Source organism: Polychytrium aggregatum, assembly GCF_025602895.1.
Source record: "Polychytrium aggregatum strain JEL109 chromosome Unknown BJ171scaffold_26, whole genome shotgun sequence".
Lineage (NCBI taxonomy): Eukaryota > Fungi > Chytridiomycota > Chytridiomycetes > Polychytriales > Polychytrium > Polychytrium aggregatum.
In genome coordinates, this window is record NW_026516228.1 from 178,540 (window position 1) to 195,702 (window position 17,163).

The window sequence follows — 17,163 nt, forward strand, 5'->3', positions numbered from 1 at the left end:
TCCCGTCGGAGCACGGCAGAATCGGGCCCATAGCCATGGTCTCGGGCTCAAATTGAATGCGTGGGGTGATGCCGCGTCCGCACAGCCGAATCTGGCTGGGCTTGGAGTTCATCGACACCTTGATGGGCAAAGATATATCGTAGTCCTTTTCTTGAGAAGGAAAGAATCTGAGCGTGATGAGGGCCTTTTCTTTGGGCTGCAGAACCCCTGAACAAGGCAGGATCTCAAAGTCGTCGACAACGAGCTGACCAACACGTTTCTTGGGAGGTTGCTTCTTCTTGGCACCGCCCAGGCCCGAGTCTCCCTCAGCGGTGTGGACCATCCATTCGGCCGGCACGGAGGTAATGTTGCGGATCTGGATGGTGATGGTCTTGCGCAGACCGCACATCACCTCACCAAAGAGGATGTCGTTTGAGGATATGGCCACGTCGGGCAAGGTCACCTCGGCACGCAGAACCAGGATAGTCGTCGGGCCGCCATTGACCGTGATTGGCAAATCGACCTCGATGTGGCCCAGATCGGTTGTTTGGCTCCGGGCTTGGAAGGTCACTTGAAACTCGACAGATTCATAGTGTGGAGCGCCCGGTAGCGACTTGACCTTCTCGGGCTCGATGCTGAAGCCAGTCCCGGACAGATTGAGCTTTTCGAGCTGAAACGAAACTGGGCGCTCGCCGTGGTTGGTGATGCGGATGGTCTTTTTCTTGTTGGTGTTGCGGATGACGTTGCCGAAATCACATAGGTATCGCGCCACACGAACTTGGGAGCATTCCCACAGCGACGAATGTGCCTTCTTGTCCTTGGTGCCCTTCTGTTGGATCTTGTAGATCAGAATTGGCGAGCCAATGACTTTTGCCTTGGGCACAGGCTGAATCTTACCCTTGACCTCGTCCACAAGGCCCTTCATAAAGTCCAGAGTTTTCTCCTTGAGCAACAGACGCTCGGCCTCGGCATCGATTTCGGTATCGTGCGAGTCGCTCCGAACCGTACTGATGCTCAGATTCGACTCGGTCACGCCGGCGTCCCGAGGCATGACGGAGGGTCGGCGCTTGAGCGCCCTCTTGCTGGCTTCGCGCATTTCTTTGACCAGTGTGTCGTAACGGGCGTCCGGAACCCGAGGCAAGTTTAGTAATATGCGTGGAGCGACGCCAACCCCGGAGATGCGGATTCGGATGGGCTCGAAATACGCGATCTGGACGTAAAAATGGTCGTCCACGGACTCTGGGATGGTCAAGCAGAAACGGACGGTGATCTTTTGCTTGCCGTGCGGCGGGATGCTGCCGCTGGAAGGCGACACCGTTATCTTTTGAGCCAGACTACTGGAGCGGAAAATGATGGTGTTGTAGTCAAAGGCCACCTGGCCGAGATTGCTGAGGACAATGTCCTGCTCATGAATATCCTGGTACAGAACCGTCCCGTAGTCGAGGTACTCCCGATCAAACTGGTACGCAATCTGAGATACCTCGCCGCTGAGGGATATCTCGTACTTTGGCCCCCCGCTGACGTCGCAGAGCGCAAGGGCGGAGAACTGTCCGGGAATGTGCCCATAGAAGGTGACCTCAACGTTGTCCGAGTCGCCGGGTTGCAGCACCCCGCTCATGGGAAGGATGTCGAACACCTGCCGGATTGGCGTGAGCGAAAAGTCGGAACTGCGCTCGTCCTTCGTTTCCAGAAACGACCAGTAGTACGATACAGGAAGAAGCCCAGAGTTGGTCAGGCTGAAGATGCGCTTCTGCTCAGTGTCGTTTGGGATGCAGCCAAAGGGCACAGTCGTACTGCTGAAGGTCAGATTTGGGAAGGAGACTTCGCTAAAGAGATCCACAGAGGCCCGCTGTGGATGCTCTTCGTATGAGATCAGCAGCTTGGAGTGCTCCTTGCACGAAACCCGGTTGGTGTTGTACGAAGGGTCGTAGTGCACCATCAGATTGGCAGTCTCGCCAGGACCAAGGCATACAGGCTCGAGCTGGTCGATGCTGTAGGGCGGAAAGCACCTCAGGTTGAGCGTCAGCGAGAGAGTCGTGGTGTTCTTGAGTACCAGGCTCTGTGACAGAAACTCGAAATCCTCGTCGCGAATGTAGGACGACACAAACTTGAGAGAGCTCGGGGTGACTTCGACAAGTGGGGTCACAAAGTTCGCGACGATGGTGGTCTCGACGATCGCCTTGCGGGTTGGGTCCTTGTCGAAGATGCCTTGGCAGACCATCGTCTCCTTGACACGGACAGATTTGTTGGAGTATCCCCGGATGGTGACGATTTGCTGTGCGTTGGGCTTGAGCATGAATCGGCTCGGCGAAATATCAAACACAGGCGGCTGCAGGTTTGCGGCGTCCTTGCGGCTGAACCGCTCCTCTTCAACGAGCCAGTGCAGAGTCTGCGACCGGCGACCTTTGTTGACGAGCACAAACTCACGAGTGCACTCGCGGTTGCTAAATACGTCGCCAAAGTCTACGGTGCGCAGGGACTCGTCAAAGGTTATGGTGGGTCCGTTGCCTCTGGCTATCAGCTGTACCTCGTGGACGCCGTCCGACTGAACCGAGATTCTGAGGATATCGGTGAACTTGAGCGAGTCGTCCAAATAGGCCGTTACCGACACCTCGTCCTTTCCGTGAGGGGGGATGCATCCAATCAGAGGCTCAACCCGGAAGACAGACAGCTCGCTGGCGGTGGCGCAGGTAAACGAAGCCGGAATGGGGGAGTCGTTTTGGAGGACCAACTTGGAGGTTGAGTTCCGGAGCGCCTGGATCTTGCCCCAGTTGAGCTCTGTGGTCGACAGCACCACGTTGGGCCCGATTCCGTTGCCCGTGATGTCCACCCCCAGTGGCATATCCTCTCGTCCATGAATCTTGATGAAGATCGGAAAGTTGCACTGCCCCAGCCGACGCATCTGCACCTCAATTTGAATCTGCTGCATCGCGTGCGGGCCGACGATCCCCTTGAAGTTGCTCGAGTTGTACGAATACACATTCTTGGCAGCCTCTTCTTGCACAGAGAGCTCATATCGAGCACTGTAGTCGGTCTCGTTGACGAGCTCGACGCTGCGTGTGTATGTGTAGTTCAGAAAGCAGTCACCGTAGTCCAGGACAAGTGTCTTGAGAGAGATCTGCCGGATGGAAGCGGGGCCATTGTTACTGGACTGAGCCATCAGGTTGGAGGGCGATGCTTGCCGGCTCCAGACACAAGCCCGATCGACAAATTGAGCAATATCCACCGGCCTCCGTAGAAACAGCGACGAGCTAGCAGCCGCATGGAACGATGTCCAGGATCAAACTACCCATGTTTCGAACTCCACCGCCCCGCGCTATCTACCTCAGGTACCAGGCCCTCGGCCAGGATCGGGAGCGACAAAAGATCGTCCCCAACGCCCTCAACGTCAACAATGAGCGAGTTGCTGTACTGCTTGATGCTCTTAGGCAGGAGCGCCACGCGGACCGGCTGCGATTCGAGCGGAAGCAAGGTTCCCTCATTTGGGCTGACGCGATATTCCCCGAAGCGGTCGTCCTGGGAAAACCGGAGACGGAACTTCATCGAGATATGGGAGGTGTTGGAAAGCTCTATCGTTCGGCTGCTGAGAAACCCCATGGAAAGCGGCCCAAAGTTGAGATCCGCAACGTTGAAGCTGAACGTTGGTCCGACCACGCAGCCCTTCAGTATGAGGCTCAGGGGATCCAGCCCGCCCTACCGGAGTTGAGGCACACGATCCAATAATTAGATGACCCTCAATGCGCAATAGTTGCTAAAGTGCCCTCATGATCCAAGGCGAGCGGTTCGTGGCGTCTATGGCGACCTCACATAGTATCAGTCGGCAGGGCCACCTACCTCAAGTGACCACTGAAACTCCTCTGCAAATTCACCGAGTATGTCGGATGCAAAGGTGATGATGATCGGGTGATACTCTCCGATTCCGAGGACACCCGAGCTCGGCTCAAAACTGAATTTGGGCCCGAAGAGCGTGCATGGCGGGAGCAGACGGTAGCTGACTTCAATACTGCCCTTGTTTTCAAGCACAACCTGTTGGCGCGGTTTCATACTGGCATAAGCACCAAGATGGAGAGGAGGCTGTCTGGGAGTGCGCGACACATAGCACCTGTCGCTGCTGAGCTCTGAAGCACCCGTCGGCGAGGTCAACCGGCAAGGCTCGTTGGCAAGATACATCCGCAACGTACCTCGTATTTGTGCATGGAGTTTATGAACACACTGTCGATCGACAGAATGTCGTACGAGAACTTGGCCTTTGGGCCGATGCCCTCGCCCTGCAGCCGATATATGTCGTTGGCGTCAGCGAAAATACGGGCCGTCTAACGCAAATCAGTAGCGGCACAGCAGACACTTGCTCGATTCTTGTACAGTCAGCCCAGGCGCGGTCGCCAAGCATCAGGCTCTTCAGCTACCTTCATCATCAAAGGCAGGCGAGTCTCGCGGCCTTCAATCTCACAGTATGCGGTGCTTTGCAATTCGCCGGCGCAGTGGGGGTGGAAGCGAACTGTGATCTCAACAAAAGAGTTTGGCCAAACGACCCCCTCAACGGTTTCGATGTCAAAGACAGAGTCCTTGAAAAGCAACGGATCGACCTCCATTTCGCGTTTCTGGTTCTGTTCATGAAGCATGAAATGTTGAGGCCAGGATGAGACATAGATATCGGGTACGCCCCAAGAGCTCGCCATCGTCCGTAAGGCCATGCGGAAGCCCAGCACGGCTCCGCACTGGCCATTTACACAAGCATGTCGCCATCCAGCATGGCCAGACGGTACTCACTCTGTAGCGTTGCTCGATCAGACACAGATCGCCCGCGGCATCTACTTGATTCGTCACTCCCTGAAAGACGATCAGTATGGTCATCGCGACGCAGTGCTCCTTGGCGCTCGCCCGAAGATGCGCTGATCCTCAGAAGATTGTCATGCCTACCGAGAGCAACTCCAGCGCCTCGCGCTCTTCCTCCATTTGGATTTCATGATAGCGCATGAAGCGATGCTGGCTTTCATCTGCTATAGTCGGGAATTGCTTCCACCTAAACCGTGTCTGGGACGAAGAGTAGAAATGGCGCAATAGGCATGAATCTCTGCTCCGCTCATGGTCATTCGACTCGGTGAAGTCAAACAGACACCCTCCTCACGGACTGTAACGGCGACAGCTGCATTTGGCGAGGCAGGCGAGACAAGAATCAACGTCGCTAGAGTGATTAAGATTCGCCCGCAATCACATCACTGATGTATCTCCAAACCAACCATGATATCACTTCGGTTGTGTATGCGAAACTTTTTCAAGGACGAAAGCGTCATGTAGGTCTTGTCCATGGTGAGGGTAGTTTTGTCGAGCCTGATGTTTGCATCCTCGGCGGATCCCAAGAGCGAAATGATGAATTCCTCTTTGGTGTCGAAGACGACAGTCATTTCGCCTCGAAAGCTCCCGGTTTTCTGTGAGTGTGAACGGGAGTGTGAGTGGTGCTCGTAGACAATGGTACCGGCAACTAAGCTCAGGGTCAAACATCCGATATCCGTTGCGACAAACAGAGCACACCTTCGACCATGGCTCGGTCAAGGTGTGTGGGCATTCGATGAGCAGATCCGGCGCCTACCTTTGGATTGAATACAATGTCCAGCTGCATGTTCTCGTCGACTTCCAGCAGCCCACTCTTGGGCTCACAAGCAAACGGTTCGGTCGTTGTGATCTCAAACTTGGCAAACCGGTTGCCGACGTTGCGGATGAGCAGAGTTTTGATCGTGGTGTAGCACACGGGACACTCGGAGAACGAAACCTCATCCGGAAAGTCCAGTATCGCTGCGGAATGAGATACCGATGAATCGAGCATGCCGAGAGACGGTGGAAGGTCAACAGGCTATCGAACAAGTGGTGGTGCGCGACTGGCCGGGCCGGCAAGCGGCTCGCAAAGCAGAGTGTGGCCCAGCTCTGTTGAGGCAGTACGAGACGCAGTTGATTCCGCCGCCAGCGCAAGCGGTACCCCATATGCGTTTGCCTTCCCATCCGCAATCTTACCTCGGGCGCCGATGCAGCGCACCGGAACAACAAACTTCTCCCTTTCGGTAACACAGACGATGTCATAGGAGTAATCGGAGATACTCTCTGGACGAAAGATCAGGGTAAAAGTCACCGCCATTCCTGGGGCAATCTTGGGTGACTTGAGGGAGTCGTTTTCTCGGCCAGAGAGAGAAAAATAGCGGTTGCCGTCGATGGGCTCGAGTCGGATCGTGCGCGCAAACTGTGTAGGAGAGGAGCGCATAATTAAAGGTGCCCACACACAGGCGTTCGGTCAGTTTAAAGGCATGAGTGTCGGACCACAGCGACATGTGAAGCGCTAAAGTCACTCATGCCCGCAGGCCTCAAACGCGACGACATCGATGCAGCATCCTTTCCGTCCGGCAAGATAACCGTGCCAGAGGTTCGCACGCGCCGGTATTGTGCGTGCATTTGCAAAAGTATGATCTGCGAGCGTATACGGAGCGTGACATTGTGGAAGACGATACGCGGCATCGTGGTTGATTTACAAAAGAGTGGTCGAGAGCGACCCACCTTGTCGTTGTTGCGGAAACTGATTGATATCTCATATGTCTTGAAGGGTTCGTACGCCTGCAGCACGACCTCGGCCGGGAAAGGCTCAAACAGAGTCTTGTCGGCAGGAACATGGAAACCTTTGCCATTGGCGCCAAGGTCGCCCACGTCCACGAGTCCGATGATGTTGGGGACATAGGCCAGCTCGGCTGCCTTGGCCAGGCGGTCCTGGGTGGTTAGGGTGCGTTCTTGCAGAAACGCGGATGGGCGGCGCTTGAAGCTGAAGAAGGCCGGATGGACGGGCTTTTCATCCAGGCCGAGGGCTGGGCCTCGGGCAGGAGACTCGCCGGGAAGCTCGGGAAGAGCAAAGTGCACAGTCTCAACTTCGTCGAAGGCTGGATCGCACATGGTCGGGACACACGGCGACGACGGGACTGCGAGCGAGAGCGAGGGCCAGAGAAGAAACGCCGATGCAAACGCGATGGATACGCGGCGTGAGAACCGGCAGCGAAGTGGGGCGGGATGGGACTGGCCAGAAGTAGGTCAACACGCGATGCAAATTGAGGGGTAGATTGGCTATGCCAGGAGATGTGCTTGCCAAGATGAAGAGAGGCTCGGGATGAAGTGGGACACGAGCGCTCAATGAGGGCGGTATCGGCGGCAGAATGCGAGCAAATGGAGGGCGTGGAGAGGCAGGGGGATGCGCGGGACGGAGACCGACAGCGATTGGCCTGGGCCGCAGGGGAGTGCAGCCCAGGGGGAGCGCAGTGCCGGACTTGTCGGGCTGGACTTGTCGGGCTGGACTTGTCGGGCTGGACTTGTCGGGCTGGCCCGTGCAGGGTGATTCGACATGAGTACTCGACTTTCCCACGCCGTGCTCATGATGTCGCATCGGCTGCGCTCCCACCGGGAATCATACGACCACCAGGACAAGCGCCTCTTGCTCGTCTGCCTTTTGCTCGTCTGTTGTTTGTTCGTCTGTCGTTTGTTCGGCGCTGGCTCCTCCCCCGTCGCTCAGGTCTTTGTCGCATCCTTGTGCCTCGGGTCGGCCGAGCCCAGCAGCAAGGTCGTTCGCCGCGCGTGGGCTGCAGCGCAAGCCAACCTTCAGGCCAGAGTTTGCTTGTCGTCCTAGTCGGCGCCGGACCATGGGAGGCCGCCCCCCATCCTTTGCGCTCTTGCTGTCTCGGGCACTCACAGATGGCCGCCGCGAGACTGCCAGCCAGATCGCAGGCATACAAATACGACCCGTCGCCCTATCGCTGCTCCGACGCCATCTTCCTCGCTCGCCTCATAACCCATCCTCTGGTCGCAGCACCTACTCTCTACCATGTCAGACATCACCGGACTCGGCTTCTCCGTCGGCCTTGCCAGCGGCGCCCTCGTCACTGCAGCCGTGCACTATCTGTATTCTCATGCGAAGGGCAGCGCTCCCGCACCCAACTCCGTCCCCCAGGGCCCTGTGGCCGTCTCGACTCCCTCGGCCGAGGCTGCCATTGCCCGCCTCGAGAAGCAGTTCACCATCTCGTCGTCGCAGCTCCATGCCATCGTCAAGTCGTTCTCCAACGAGCTCAAGAAGGGTCTGCAGGCCGATAATCAGATGTTCCTGCAGATTCCCTCGTACGTCAGCAACCGCCCGAAAGGCACCGAGACCGGCAAGTTCCTTGCCCTCGATCTCGGCGGCACCAACTTCCGTGTTTGCGAGATCTCGCTGGAGGGCCGCGGACATGCTCGCACCCGCCAAAAGAAGTACACCCTCACCGAGGACCTCAAGACCGGCTCGGGCGAGCATCTCTTTGACTTTTTCGCCGAGTGCGTCGTTAACTTCCTGGAGGAGGGTGGCCTCGACAAATCCTTTGCGACCAGCCTTGGCTTTACCTTTTCCTTCCCGGTGACCCAGACCGCCATCAACGAAGGCGCTCTCTGCTTCTGGAACAAGGGCTTCAGCTGCGACGGCGTCGTCGGCCATGATGTCGTTCGCCTGCTCCAGGACGCACTGAAGCGCAAGGTATGTGCCGTGTGATCTGTGCTGTGTGGTGTGTGGTGTGAGCTGTGAGCTGTGTGGTGTGTTATGCGGGCAAGTACTTCCCGTCACGATGGCAGCCGGGCCTGTGCTCTCTCCAGTCTCGCTGTCTCGGCTACTATCGGTGTACCGGTCCTGATCCTCGGTTACAACCCGTCACAGGGAGCCAACATCACGGTCAAGGCCCTCGTCAACGACACCGTCGGCACCCTGGTCTCCCACGCCTACTCCGATCCCCAGACCTATCTCGGCATTATCCTGGGAACCGGCACCAACGCCGCCTATGTCGAAAAGGTCTCCAACCTCACCAAATGGAAGGGCGAAACTCCCAACGGCGAGATGATCATGAACACCGAGTGGGGCGGCTTCAACGACCCTGCCGTCTTGCCCATCACTTCCTTCGACCACTCGCTGGACCGTGCCTCGTCCAACCCCGGTATCCAGGTCTTTGAGAAGCTGATCTCGGGCATGTACCTTGGCGAAATCGTCCGCTACACCATCACCGACCTCATCTCCACCGGCGAGCTGTTCCGAGGCGCATCCTCCGAGGAGCTCAAGAAGCCCTATCACTTTGAGACGGCGTTCATGTCGCGCATTGAGAGGTATGTCGCATGCCGGAGCCGGAGGTGACCAAGGCCTGTCCGCGGTGTGGGAGCGGGAGTCTCTTCGTCGAGTGCAATCCGTTTGTAGAGCGCGATACGATTCACGGTAGCGCCATCGCATCGATGACTGGGCTACGACTCTCGGCACACTGAGCTGATGAAAGGGCGCTCCGATAAGCGAAAAGTCTGCGTCGCCGCCGCCTTCTCACTAAAGCACTGCCCACATCCTGCAGAGATCACACCCTCGAGCTGGCCGACACCAAGGCCGTCCTCGAAGATCTCCTCAAGGTCCCAGCCACAAGCCTCGAGGACCGCCGTCTGGTCAAGCGCATCTGCCAGTTGGTTGGCACTCGTGCAGCTCGGTTCTCGGCAGCAGCCACCGCGGCGATCATCATCAAGATCAACAAGCTGGACGGCTGCACCGTCGCCATTGACGGCTCGCTGTTTGAGCACTACCCGCACTTTGCCAACCGCATGCGCGACGCTCTCCACGAGATCCTGGGTCTCTCGGCCGAAAACATTGTCTTGTCGCAGGCGCGCGATGGCTCTGGGCAGGGAGCCGCTCTCATTGCCGCCCTGGCCTGAGACCAACCGAGGGGCTGACCGAGGGACTGACCGAGGGACTGACCGAGGGACTGACCGAGGGACTGGCCGCCTCCATGTCAGGCACCGATTCACCGACCCTCCATACCGCCCCCTTCGTCCAGGCATCCGTGCTTTTGGATACATCCACAGCGAGCAAATTCCAGCGCAATAAAGCTACACACGCAGCGAAGAATAGAGAAAAGATGAGATGAAGAGTAAATCCAAGCGAGCCGGGGGCAGCAGTTGGCAGTAGCAGTTGGCAGTAGCAGTTGGCAGTAGCAGTTGGCAGTAGCAGTTGGCAGTAGCAGTTGGCAGTAGCAGTCGGCAGTAGCAGTCGGCAGCAGTAGTCGGCAGCAGTAGTCGGCAGTAGTAGTCGGCAGTCGACATGGCCCACTTGCTTGGTTGCTGCAAAGCGGACGGCTCGATCCCGGCTGGATCCGGCCACGTTCTTTTTTCGGGATTCGAGCCACCCGCCCGCCGCCTTTCGCCGTCTCGCCCGTCCATCGCGGCTCGTCCTCATCCCCAGATCAGCCGCGGCTGCTGCCTCGCTGCCCCTGCATGTCTGCCGTCGCCATCCGACCGTCGCTGTCGCCTCGGATGATCCAGAACAAGGTATGCATCTGCCCGGCTTTGAGCGGGGCCGCCGGGTTGCCACCGCGGACCACCAAGTCCAGCCCGCTTTGCAACCCCCCTTCGTCTGCCTTCCCGCCCCATCTCCCTCACTTCCTCCAGTGTCGATGTATCCGAGGGCTGGCCGCAGGCATTCTGTCGGGCCAAGCGGCTGCATTGAGCATCCCGATGCGGCAGCAGTTGCCGGGTTGTCTTGGGCCTCAATCCAGGGTCTGCCATCATGGCGGTGGTCGCCGACAGACCTGTGTATCCCCGCAGTATGACAACCTTCAGCCAGCCGTCGTCCTCGCTGATGGCGAATCGGACGGTCTCCTGCTCGGCATAGCACTACCCGATATGGGTCCCTCTCGATTCTGTCGATCGATCTCGTGACTTATCCATCCAGCGGGATCTCTGCTGCAACGCACTTGTTGCTCTGCTCCCTGGCGGCTCATCTGTCCTCCACGCAATCGGCATCGCCTGGTGCGGCAATCCCAGATCCATTCCGCTTGGGCAATTCCCTAATCATCTCGATTCTCTCCCACCCGACATCTTTCCCTCTGCAAATGCAACCCAATTGCTCAACGATCCTCACCGGCCATGCTCTGTACGGCTGCTGCTGCATCCGCCTCCTTCGACCACGGTGATCTGCTCTGGCGGCATCCGGCCCCAGGCCCCCAGTATAGACGCCCCAGCTCAACACATGTCTGGCCAAAAAACCTCGCCCTCAAAGCCCATCACACTCCTCGCCCGACCCAAGGCCGAATCGCCTGCGCCGGCTGCGACTCCTATCGGCGGCAATGCTGAACCATCCACCCGGCCGGGCTCTACCCTCGAGCCTGAATCGCTAAATGCCCAACAAGAGCTAGGCCAGGCCAATGGCGACGCCGCCGAAAAGAGCAGCGCTAGCATCTGGCACCCTACCGTTGTCGACGCCGTCCGCAAGCAAAAGGATCGGGTTTGGGTCCTCAAGTTCGAGAAAGAAATGGAGGCTTTTGTTCAAGAGTCCAGGTGTGTTCCCTGCCACGACACATCTGCAGCATATGCGTCCCGCAGTCGCAGTCGCAGAGGCTGGGTGCATCTGAAACACCCAAGCGAGATCAGACTGCATCCCATCGGACCAATGCCCGATGGCATGCGTCCATACATCGCGCTGACTGAATCGAGGCACAGAGTGCAGATCAGCCGGCAACTGTGTTCTCTTTCCCGCCGCAGCACTAACGAGTCTCTATCCTACCATCCTCCGGGGCAACAGCCGCGACTCGACTGAATACCCTGATTTGAATTCGTACTACCGACTCCTGGCTCATAACATCGCCGAAGCCTTTAAACTGACACATATTTATGATAGCCATCGAAACGCTGTGATCATCACAAAGTCACCTGCATCTACAATGTGAGCCCAGCGACTGTAATCCGTGTGATGAGACGAGCTCTCATATGCATCGCCGCATTGCCTACATGCCCGGTGGCATGCACCATGGATCCGCTCATGGAATGTCGTCATGGACTTGCACATGGGTCCGCACATGATGCGGATCGTGTGCTGCACATCTCTCACTCTCTTTGACACCCCATGCGAGCCGGAAGCCATGTTAACCGATACTCTATCTTCACTATCTTGCTGCTTTCTTTGCAACTTGCTCGCCCAAAAACGTTTCATCCATTCACTTCGCCACGCCACAAACCATTTTGACCTCCGGGGCATCCGATAACTCCCGACATGCGTCTCACCGCCAACAAACCATCCTGTGATCAACGCAATCCTGCGGCCGCATTGCATTTTGCGATGTGTGCATGCGCGATGGGCTTTCCGGTTGCTTATCGCCTCAACCGCTGACTTTCCCGCTGCTCGCTCTGCAGCCCCAAATTTTCCCTAAGAGACATCCCGTTAACAGACGATCAGCAAGCCGCCTCTGAGCCCGTCGTGGAGCAATCGCAGCAGCCGGTTGTGCTCCCAAAGGCCATCATGCGCCGCGAGGACAAATCCCGGCCAGGCGCCAGGCACCACCAGCACGGCCACGTCAAAAAAGCCGATCCCCCGAAGACGAGGGAGCAGCGTGAGCAAGAGTACGAAGAAGCTCGCAAGCGGATATTCAACGACGATGCCTCGGCCGACTCGTCCTCTCAGGAAAGCGCCCCCAAAACCCCGTCGGAGCCGCCGGTCGTCAAGGCCGTGCCGGCTCGGCAAGGCCCGATTTCATATCGTCCGCCTCGCTCGGCCCACACAAACAACCCCGCAAGCACAGCCATGGGCGGCGCTTACCCGGCATGGCATATGGCTGGCGAGCGGCCTGGATATCAGCCTCCGTTTCCTCCCGCCTTTGGCATGCATAGCCCCGGCCCGGCCCCCCGCCCTGCTGTCGTCTATCCCGCCCCAGCCCACTATAATCCCGGCTTCCGTCCGCCGCAGCACGGCATGAACGTACCAACCGGACTCTACTATGAGCCCGACTGGTCCGCCGCCCCTACCGCCTCGCCCTATGGTCGTGCTGATGGCCAGCTCGACGCTGGCGCTGCGGGCCCGTTCTTCCGCCCGGCATATCCACTAATGAGCACCCGGATGGCGCCGGGGCCGTACACCGGCGGCAATCCGGCCTGGCAGCCTCCGGGCCGGCCTTTTTTCCAGGACGACCACAGCATCGGCGCCCCTGCAACTACCGGCCCATACTGGCTGCCGACCCCGAACCGGCCGCAGTACTTTCCCGACCAACACGGACCTGTGCGGCCGCAGGCCCACCAGAACCCGCCCATGTCCAACTATCCCCACCACCCGCATCACTTTACTCCAAAGCAGCACTCCAAATCATACAGTCATAGGTCGCACGGCGGCGGCAGCGGATCGACGAAAGGGCCCAACTCGCCCATGTCGAACAAGGAGTGAGGGAGCTCTGCCCCTCTCTTCCCGCCCGCTTTTGTGCTCGCAAAAGCAACATGACACGGCGCACACTATGCAGTCCCTCAATACACCGTGTTTTGAACAGAGATGCCAAGTGCCTGTCCGGCCCTATCATCATCTTGCCTGGACTGGCCCGCAGAATGCCATTCCGCCGACGAGTATTGCGAGGCGACATGCAATAAGAGGAGGAGGGGGGGGAGACGGAGTGTGCTGATGCCGCATGTCGGGGACAGCCAAAGTCGCAATTTGGGACCGATTGCGCTTGATCCGTCGACCGAGATATCAGTCAGCTATCTGTCGGTGCCCTTGTCAGCAGCAGTCGTCCAGGTTCTATACACGGATCTGGAACTTGCCGCTCCGGGTCATGGAGCGAACACCCTGTGCCGGTAAAGGACAGACGCCAATCCAACCCACGATTTGCGGTCAGCAGCGCCCCTTGCCAATACACGGACTCGTCTGGGCGACTAGCAAGCAAAGTTGCGCACCACACCACTTACCTTGAAAGGGGTGTAGTCCTCGTGGTGCAGCTGCAGGGTGTCGATCTTGAGCCCAGATGCAGAATACATACTGGCCTTGAACTCGACGCAAACTGTGCGAGTTAGCGACAGGAACTCAGAGTGCTCCCTGGATGGGGACAATGACGCAGGAGAAGTATGAGCACAGCCGTTAGTGAGAGGAAGAGAGGGAAAATCCAGTCCACCAAGCGCTGCTGTTGATCCGAGATACGTGTATCGGAGTTGGGGTTTGATCCGAGGTAACAGAGGCTGGATCACTTACGGGCCGCAGTTGAGCTCGCCCGTGAATATCGGGACCCCAGAGCTCATAAAGTCCTTGGGAATCTTGCCGAGATCCCAGCGGACCTGCTGCAATTTGCATCCAGCGCAAATCAAGACCAAACCAAGAAAAGTAAGAGATTATTACGGCCGATCTGCCACATCGCCCCTTTGAAGCGCACCATGGACCACAGCATGCAAGGGCTGCCTACGTTGTTCATCTGATCAAAGTTGCCGGTGCCGATGCTGGCATTTAGCTTGGTCGGCACGACTCCCTCGGGCACATCAAAGTAGATGATGCATTTCTCCAGAGATCCGCCGGCTGTGTATCGCGGCTGGAGCGAGATGCTGAATTTGCCTGTGGCCGAGGACGGATGAGACCAAGGCTCGCGAGAGTCAGCTTTGAGAGGGACAAGTCAACCGAATCAGCCGAGCTTCCCTCCCCTCTGCAAGACAATGTTTGGTGCAGAATCCATCTGTGCGTTCCGGGAGCGGCAACTCAAGGCAGCATCAACGCACCATTCTGGTTATAGGCATGGAATTGGACCCGGACCGAGATGGGGAGACCTTGGTGGCTGAGCAGAGGAGTTCTGCATCCAAGGATGATATCAACACGAGCCGCCCCCAAAGTTCATCAGTCAGCAGCTGGATGCTGGCACAGATCGCAAGAATGATTCGGAACAGCGAATGGGCGCACAGGGACACCAACAGCGGCCATCAAGTTCGACCGGCAGTGCGAACAGACTCACTCGAATGCCATCAACTTGAAGTTTCCATCGGGAGGAATGAACGACAAACATCGGTCGCGCTCGAACCGGGCGTGTCTGTGAGCAGATCATATCGGCAATCGAATCAACCAGGCGACTGTCAGGTCCAGAGACTGCATACAAAAAAGAGCCAAGCCAACAATCCCATCCGCATGATCTGCACGATCTGCATGATCTGCATGATCTGCATGATCTCTACGATCTCTGTGCGATCCGAAGATACCGACTTGACAGAGGGATGCAGGCTGACCATCGAGTCTTCAAAGACACGGGAGTTTGTGAATGAAAGGAGGCACTCCGGCATGCCTGAAATGCGGCAGCAGCATCGTTAGATGGATGTGGGCCAGGACAGCCCGGATTTGACGATTCGTTCAAAGCTCCGTGGGCGAACGAGGATGTGCTCGGTAGTTCCATCCCGCCACGACGGGTGCATTCGCAGTTCATCGCCTTCGAGGATCAGGAAACGTACCGCTCAGGCGAGCATTGCACTGAATCTCGCCATGGATCTGACCAGTGACGACGTTGGAGTTGCTGGAGAAACAGCGTCAGCGGCACAGCAGCGGCGTCTCTCTCCCGAGCCAAAGAACCAATATTCCCAGGATTTGACGATCGGACGGAGGTAGGAGCAACACTGGTACGCGCAGCAGGATCGCGCAAGACTCACCGGTCGAGTATGCAGTCGACTACTTCGTTAATGTCGAAAAAGACCTCGTTGGTGATGTACTTGATGCCCGAGGATCGCCACGGCACGTTCGAGATTGTGCCAACCGGCTGCTTGGTACCGAATCTGACACAGAAGAGCGCAGGATTGACGGACAATCGGGCAGGGTCAGAACGGGTCTGCAACTCGGGAAGCCGACAACGAAGATGGAAGAGCGGGGAGGATAATGCGCTTGTCCAGCAAGAGCATCAATGACTAGTCTGGCGATGCCGAGCGGCAAAGTAAGAGAACCCCCAGGGGAACCAGCAAACAAGTCGGCGAAGGAACAGCAAGCGGCATCAATGACACTCACGCCGTGCCGATGGCGACAGCATTGATGACGGTGTTCAGCAGCGATGGAGGAGGAACGAGCTCCTTCAGGATGTTGGGCTCGGTGATGTATGGCGATCCGTAGTCGAGCAGTTCGTCCAGGAGCTGGCCAGGCGGAAGACAAGGCGAAAGAAAAAAAGTAAGCATCAGAATCTGTAGATTCCAACGAGACATCGATGGCAGGCGGCGTCCGATTCGGTGGCATTGTGAGGCTTGGGCGAAAGGGCCAGCTGCGCTATCCAGCAAGGCCGCTACCGCCCCAGCTTACCGACCTCGTAGATGATCACAAAGTGCTCCTTGATCGCGGTCTCCGAGATGGCGCCGAAATAGTCTTCAAAGATCTCGACGGTGCGGTGAAGGAAGCTCAGGACTTCGAGGGGAGGAGCTGTGGAGGACAGCGTTGGCAGTTTCGGTGGCCGGAACCCCAGATGAGGTGCCAATTGTGCCGATCGAGACGATCGATCGATTCGACAAATAGTGACAATAGCAATGAGAATGGGTATATCTTGAGCATAGGCATCTCATACTGAAGGCTCCGCTGCGGATAAGCCAGTTGCACCGGCGGGCAGTCGAAGGCGAGACAGCGCAATCGTCTGTTCCGGGTCTGTCGACATATCAGCCGCTGGCACGACGAGCGAGATGAAATCCAACTGCTGCCCTGCTCAGGGCAGCGCAGCATCGCAACCCTCCTCTGTTGTCGGCTGTCCAGCTAAACCGCACTCCGATCGCCCAGTAGCCGAAACAGAGGCAGACACTTACCCTCGAATTCCGAGACGGCGAGGAAGAAGACGCCTCCCTTTGATATCCGATGAAAGTAGAACGACGACACTTGGGCGACGGGCGGAACGCCCCTCTTGGACGACTTTGTGGTGCTCCAGTACTGGTCAACCAGCGATCGCGGCGTAATGGCATGGTAGTGCTTTTCGACCAAGACCTTGCCGGCCCCGTCTGTGATGAAGATGCTGTCGATCATGGTGGCGCGAGGGAGAGAGTGGCTGTCGAGTCGACGAGGGGGCAGCGAGATCGGGAGGAACGAATCGACGATATCGGATGTGGCTGCACTGGATATGGCAGCCGAGAACGACAGACAGACGGCGGCGGCAAAGAGAGAGGTCGCTGGGCTTCAGGGCCGGATGGATGACGGGGAGGGAAGGAAGAGGCAGGCCAAGGCCTGGAAGGGTGGAGGACACGCCGCTCCTGGGCGCTGCGGCGCGACGGCTGGGTGGCAGCAACAGGATTCGGATTGGCCGATCTCGCCATCAGCCATGCACAGCCGCGAGCGACCGGGGATGGTGATCGTGCGAAATGGCCAGTGCGAACAGCAACGGTTTGGTTGATCGTTCTGGCCTTGCGTGAGGTGCGCCGTCTCGGACTCTG

At 57.7% G+C, this 17,163-nt stretch overlaps 4 protein-coding genes across 4 annotated transcripts; 2 read left to right on the forward strand and 2 right to left on the reverse strand.

Moving 5' to 3' along the window:
- Positions 1 to 202: 202 nt before the first annotated feature.
- On the reverse strand, positions 203 to 1,058 carry BJ171DRAFT_510899 (uncharacterized protein). The gene is made up of 2 exons (XM_053111512.1): positions 518 to 1,058; positions 203 to 341 (listed from the first exon to the last, which is right to left on the reverse strand). The coding sequence occupies exons 1-2, from the start codon at positions 1,028 to 1,030 to the stop codon at positions 306 to 308; spliced, it is 549 nt and encodes a 182-aa protein (XP_052965186.1). The 5' UTR covers positions 1,031 to 1,058; the 3' UTR covers positions 203 to 305.
- A 6,435-nt stretch (positions 1,059 to 7,493) lies between these two features.
- BJ171DRAFT_443643 (uncharacterized protein) lies at positions 7,494 to 9,908 on the forward strand. The gene is made up of 3 exons (XM_053108121.1): positions 7,494 to 8,506; positions 8,684 to 9,123; positions 9,357 to 9,908. Exons 1-3 carry the CDS (start codon positions 7,829 to 7,831, stop codon positions 9,706 to 9,708), a joined length of 1,470 nt encoding a protein of 489 aa, XP_052965187.1. The 5' UTR covers positions 7,494 to 7,828; the 3' UTR covers positions 9,709 to 9,908.
- Positions 9,909 to 10,212: 304 nt separating this feature from the next.
- BJ171DRAFT_510903 (uncharacterized protein) lies at positions 10,213 to 13,275 on the forward strand. Its single transcript, XM_053111513.1, has 4 exons — positions 10,213 to 10,320; positions 10,991 to 11,328; positions 11,573 to 11,713; positions 12,181 to 13,275. Exons 1-4 carry the CDS (start codon positions 10,267 to 10,269, stop codon positions 13,199 to 13,201), a joined length of 1,554 nt encoding a protein of 517 aa, XP_052965188.1. The 5' UTR covers positions 10,213 to 10,266; the 3' UTR covers positions 13,202 to 13,275.
- BJ171DRAFT_510907 (adaptor complex AP-3 domain-containing protein) lies at positions 13,276 to 16,950 on the reverse strand. Its single transcript, XM_053111514.1, has 12 exons — positions 16,546 to 16,950; positions 16,059 to 16,171; positions 15,770 to 15,891; positions 15,421 to 15,543; positions 15,226 to 15,287; positions 14,984 to 15,062; positions 14,739 to 14,813; positions 14,509 to 14,579; positions 14,202 to 14,347; positions 13,994 to 14,079; positions 13,714 to 13,840; positions 13,276 to 13,594 (listed from the first exon to the last, which is right to left on the reverse strand). Exons 1-12 carry the CDS (start codon positions 16,757 to 16,759, stop codon positions 13,547 to 13,549), a joined length of 1,266 nt encoding a protein of 421 aa, XP_052965189.1. The 5' UTR covers positions 16,760 to 16,950; the 3' UTR covers positions 13,276 to 13,546.
- Positions 16,951 to 17,163: the final 213 nt, after the last annotated feature.

What these genes read in the sequence shown, in the direction of transcription:
- BJ171DRAFT_510899 (XM_053111512.1), bottom strand. Translation starts at nt 1,030, where the DNA reads ATGCCTCGGGACGCCGGCGTGACCGAGTCGAATCTGAGCATCAGTACG. An exon ending in CCCGGAGCCAAACAACCGAT is followed by an intron (nt 342 to 517) that starts CTGGGCCACATC and finishes CCGCAACATTAC; the next exon opens with CTCCGTGCCGGCCGAATGGA.
- BJ171DRAFT_443643 (XM_053108121.1), top strand. Translation starts at nt 7,829, where the DNA reads ATGTCAGACATCACCGGACTCGGCTTCTCCGTCGGCCTTGCCAGCGGC. An exon ending in AGGACGCACTGAAGCGCAAG is followed by an intron (nt 8,507 to 8,683) that starts GTATGTGCCGTG and finishes AACCCGTCACAG; the next exon opens with GGAGCCAACATCACGGTCAA. An exon ending in TTCATGTCGCGCATTGAGAG is followed by an intron (nt 9,124 to 9,356) that starts GTATGTCGCATG and finishes CACATCCTGCAG; the next exon opens with AGATCACACCCTCGAGCTGG.
- BJ171DRAFT_510903 (XM_053111513.1), top strand. Translation starts at nt 10,267, where the DNA reads ATGTCTGCCGTCGCCATCCGACCGTCGCTGTCGCCTCGGATGATCCAG. An exon ending in GCTTTTGTTCAAGAGTCCAG is followed by an intron (nt 11,329 to 11,572) that starts GTGTGTTCCCTG and finishes CCGGGGCAACAG; the next exon opens with CCGCGACTCGACTGAATACC. An exon ending in AAGTCACCTGCATCTACAAT is followed by an intron (nt 11,714 to 12,180) that starts GTGAGCCCAGCG and finishes CTCGCTCTGCAG; the next exon opens with CCCCAAATTTTCCCTAAGAG.
- BJ171DRAFT_510907 (XM_053111514.1), bottom strand. Translation starts at nt 16,759, where the DNA reads ATGATCGACAGCATCTTCATCACAGACGGGGCCGGCAAGGTCTTGGTC. An exon ending in CGCCGTCTCGGAATTCGAGG is followed by an intron (nt 16,172 to 16,545) that starts GTAAGTGTCTGC and finishes TGTCCTCCACAG; the next exon opens with CTCCTCCCCTCGAAGTCCTG. An exon ending in ACTTTGATCAGATGAACAAC is followed by an intron (nt 14,080 to 14,201) that starts GTAGGCAGCCCT and finishes TGCAAATTGCAG; the next exon opens with CAGGTCCGCTGGGATCTCGG.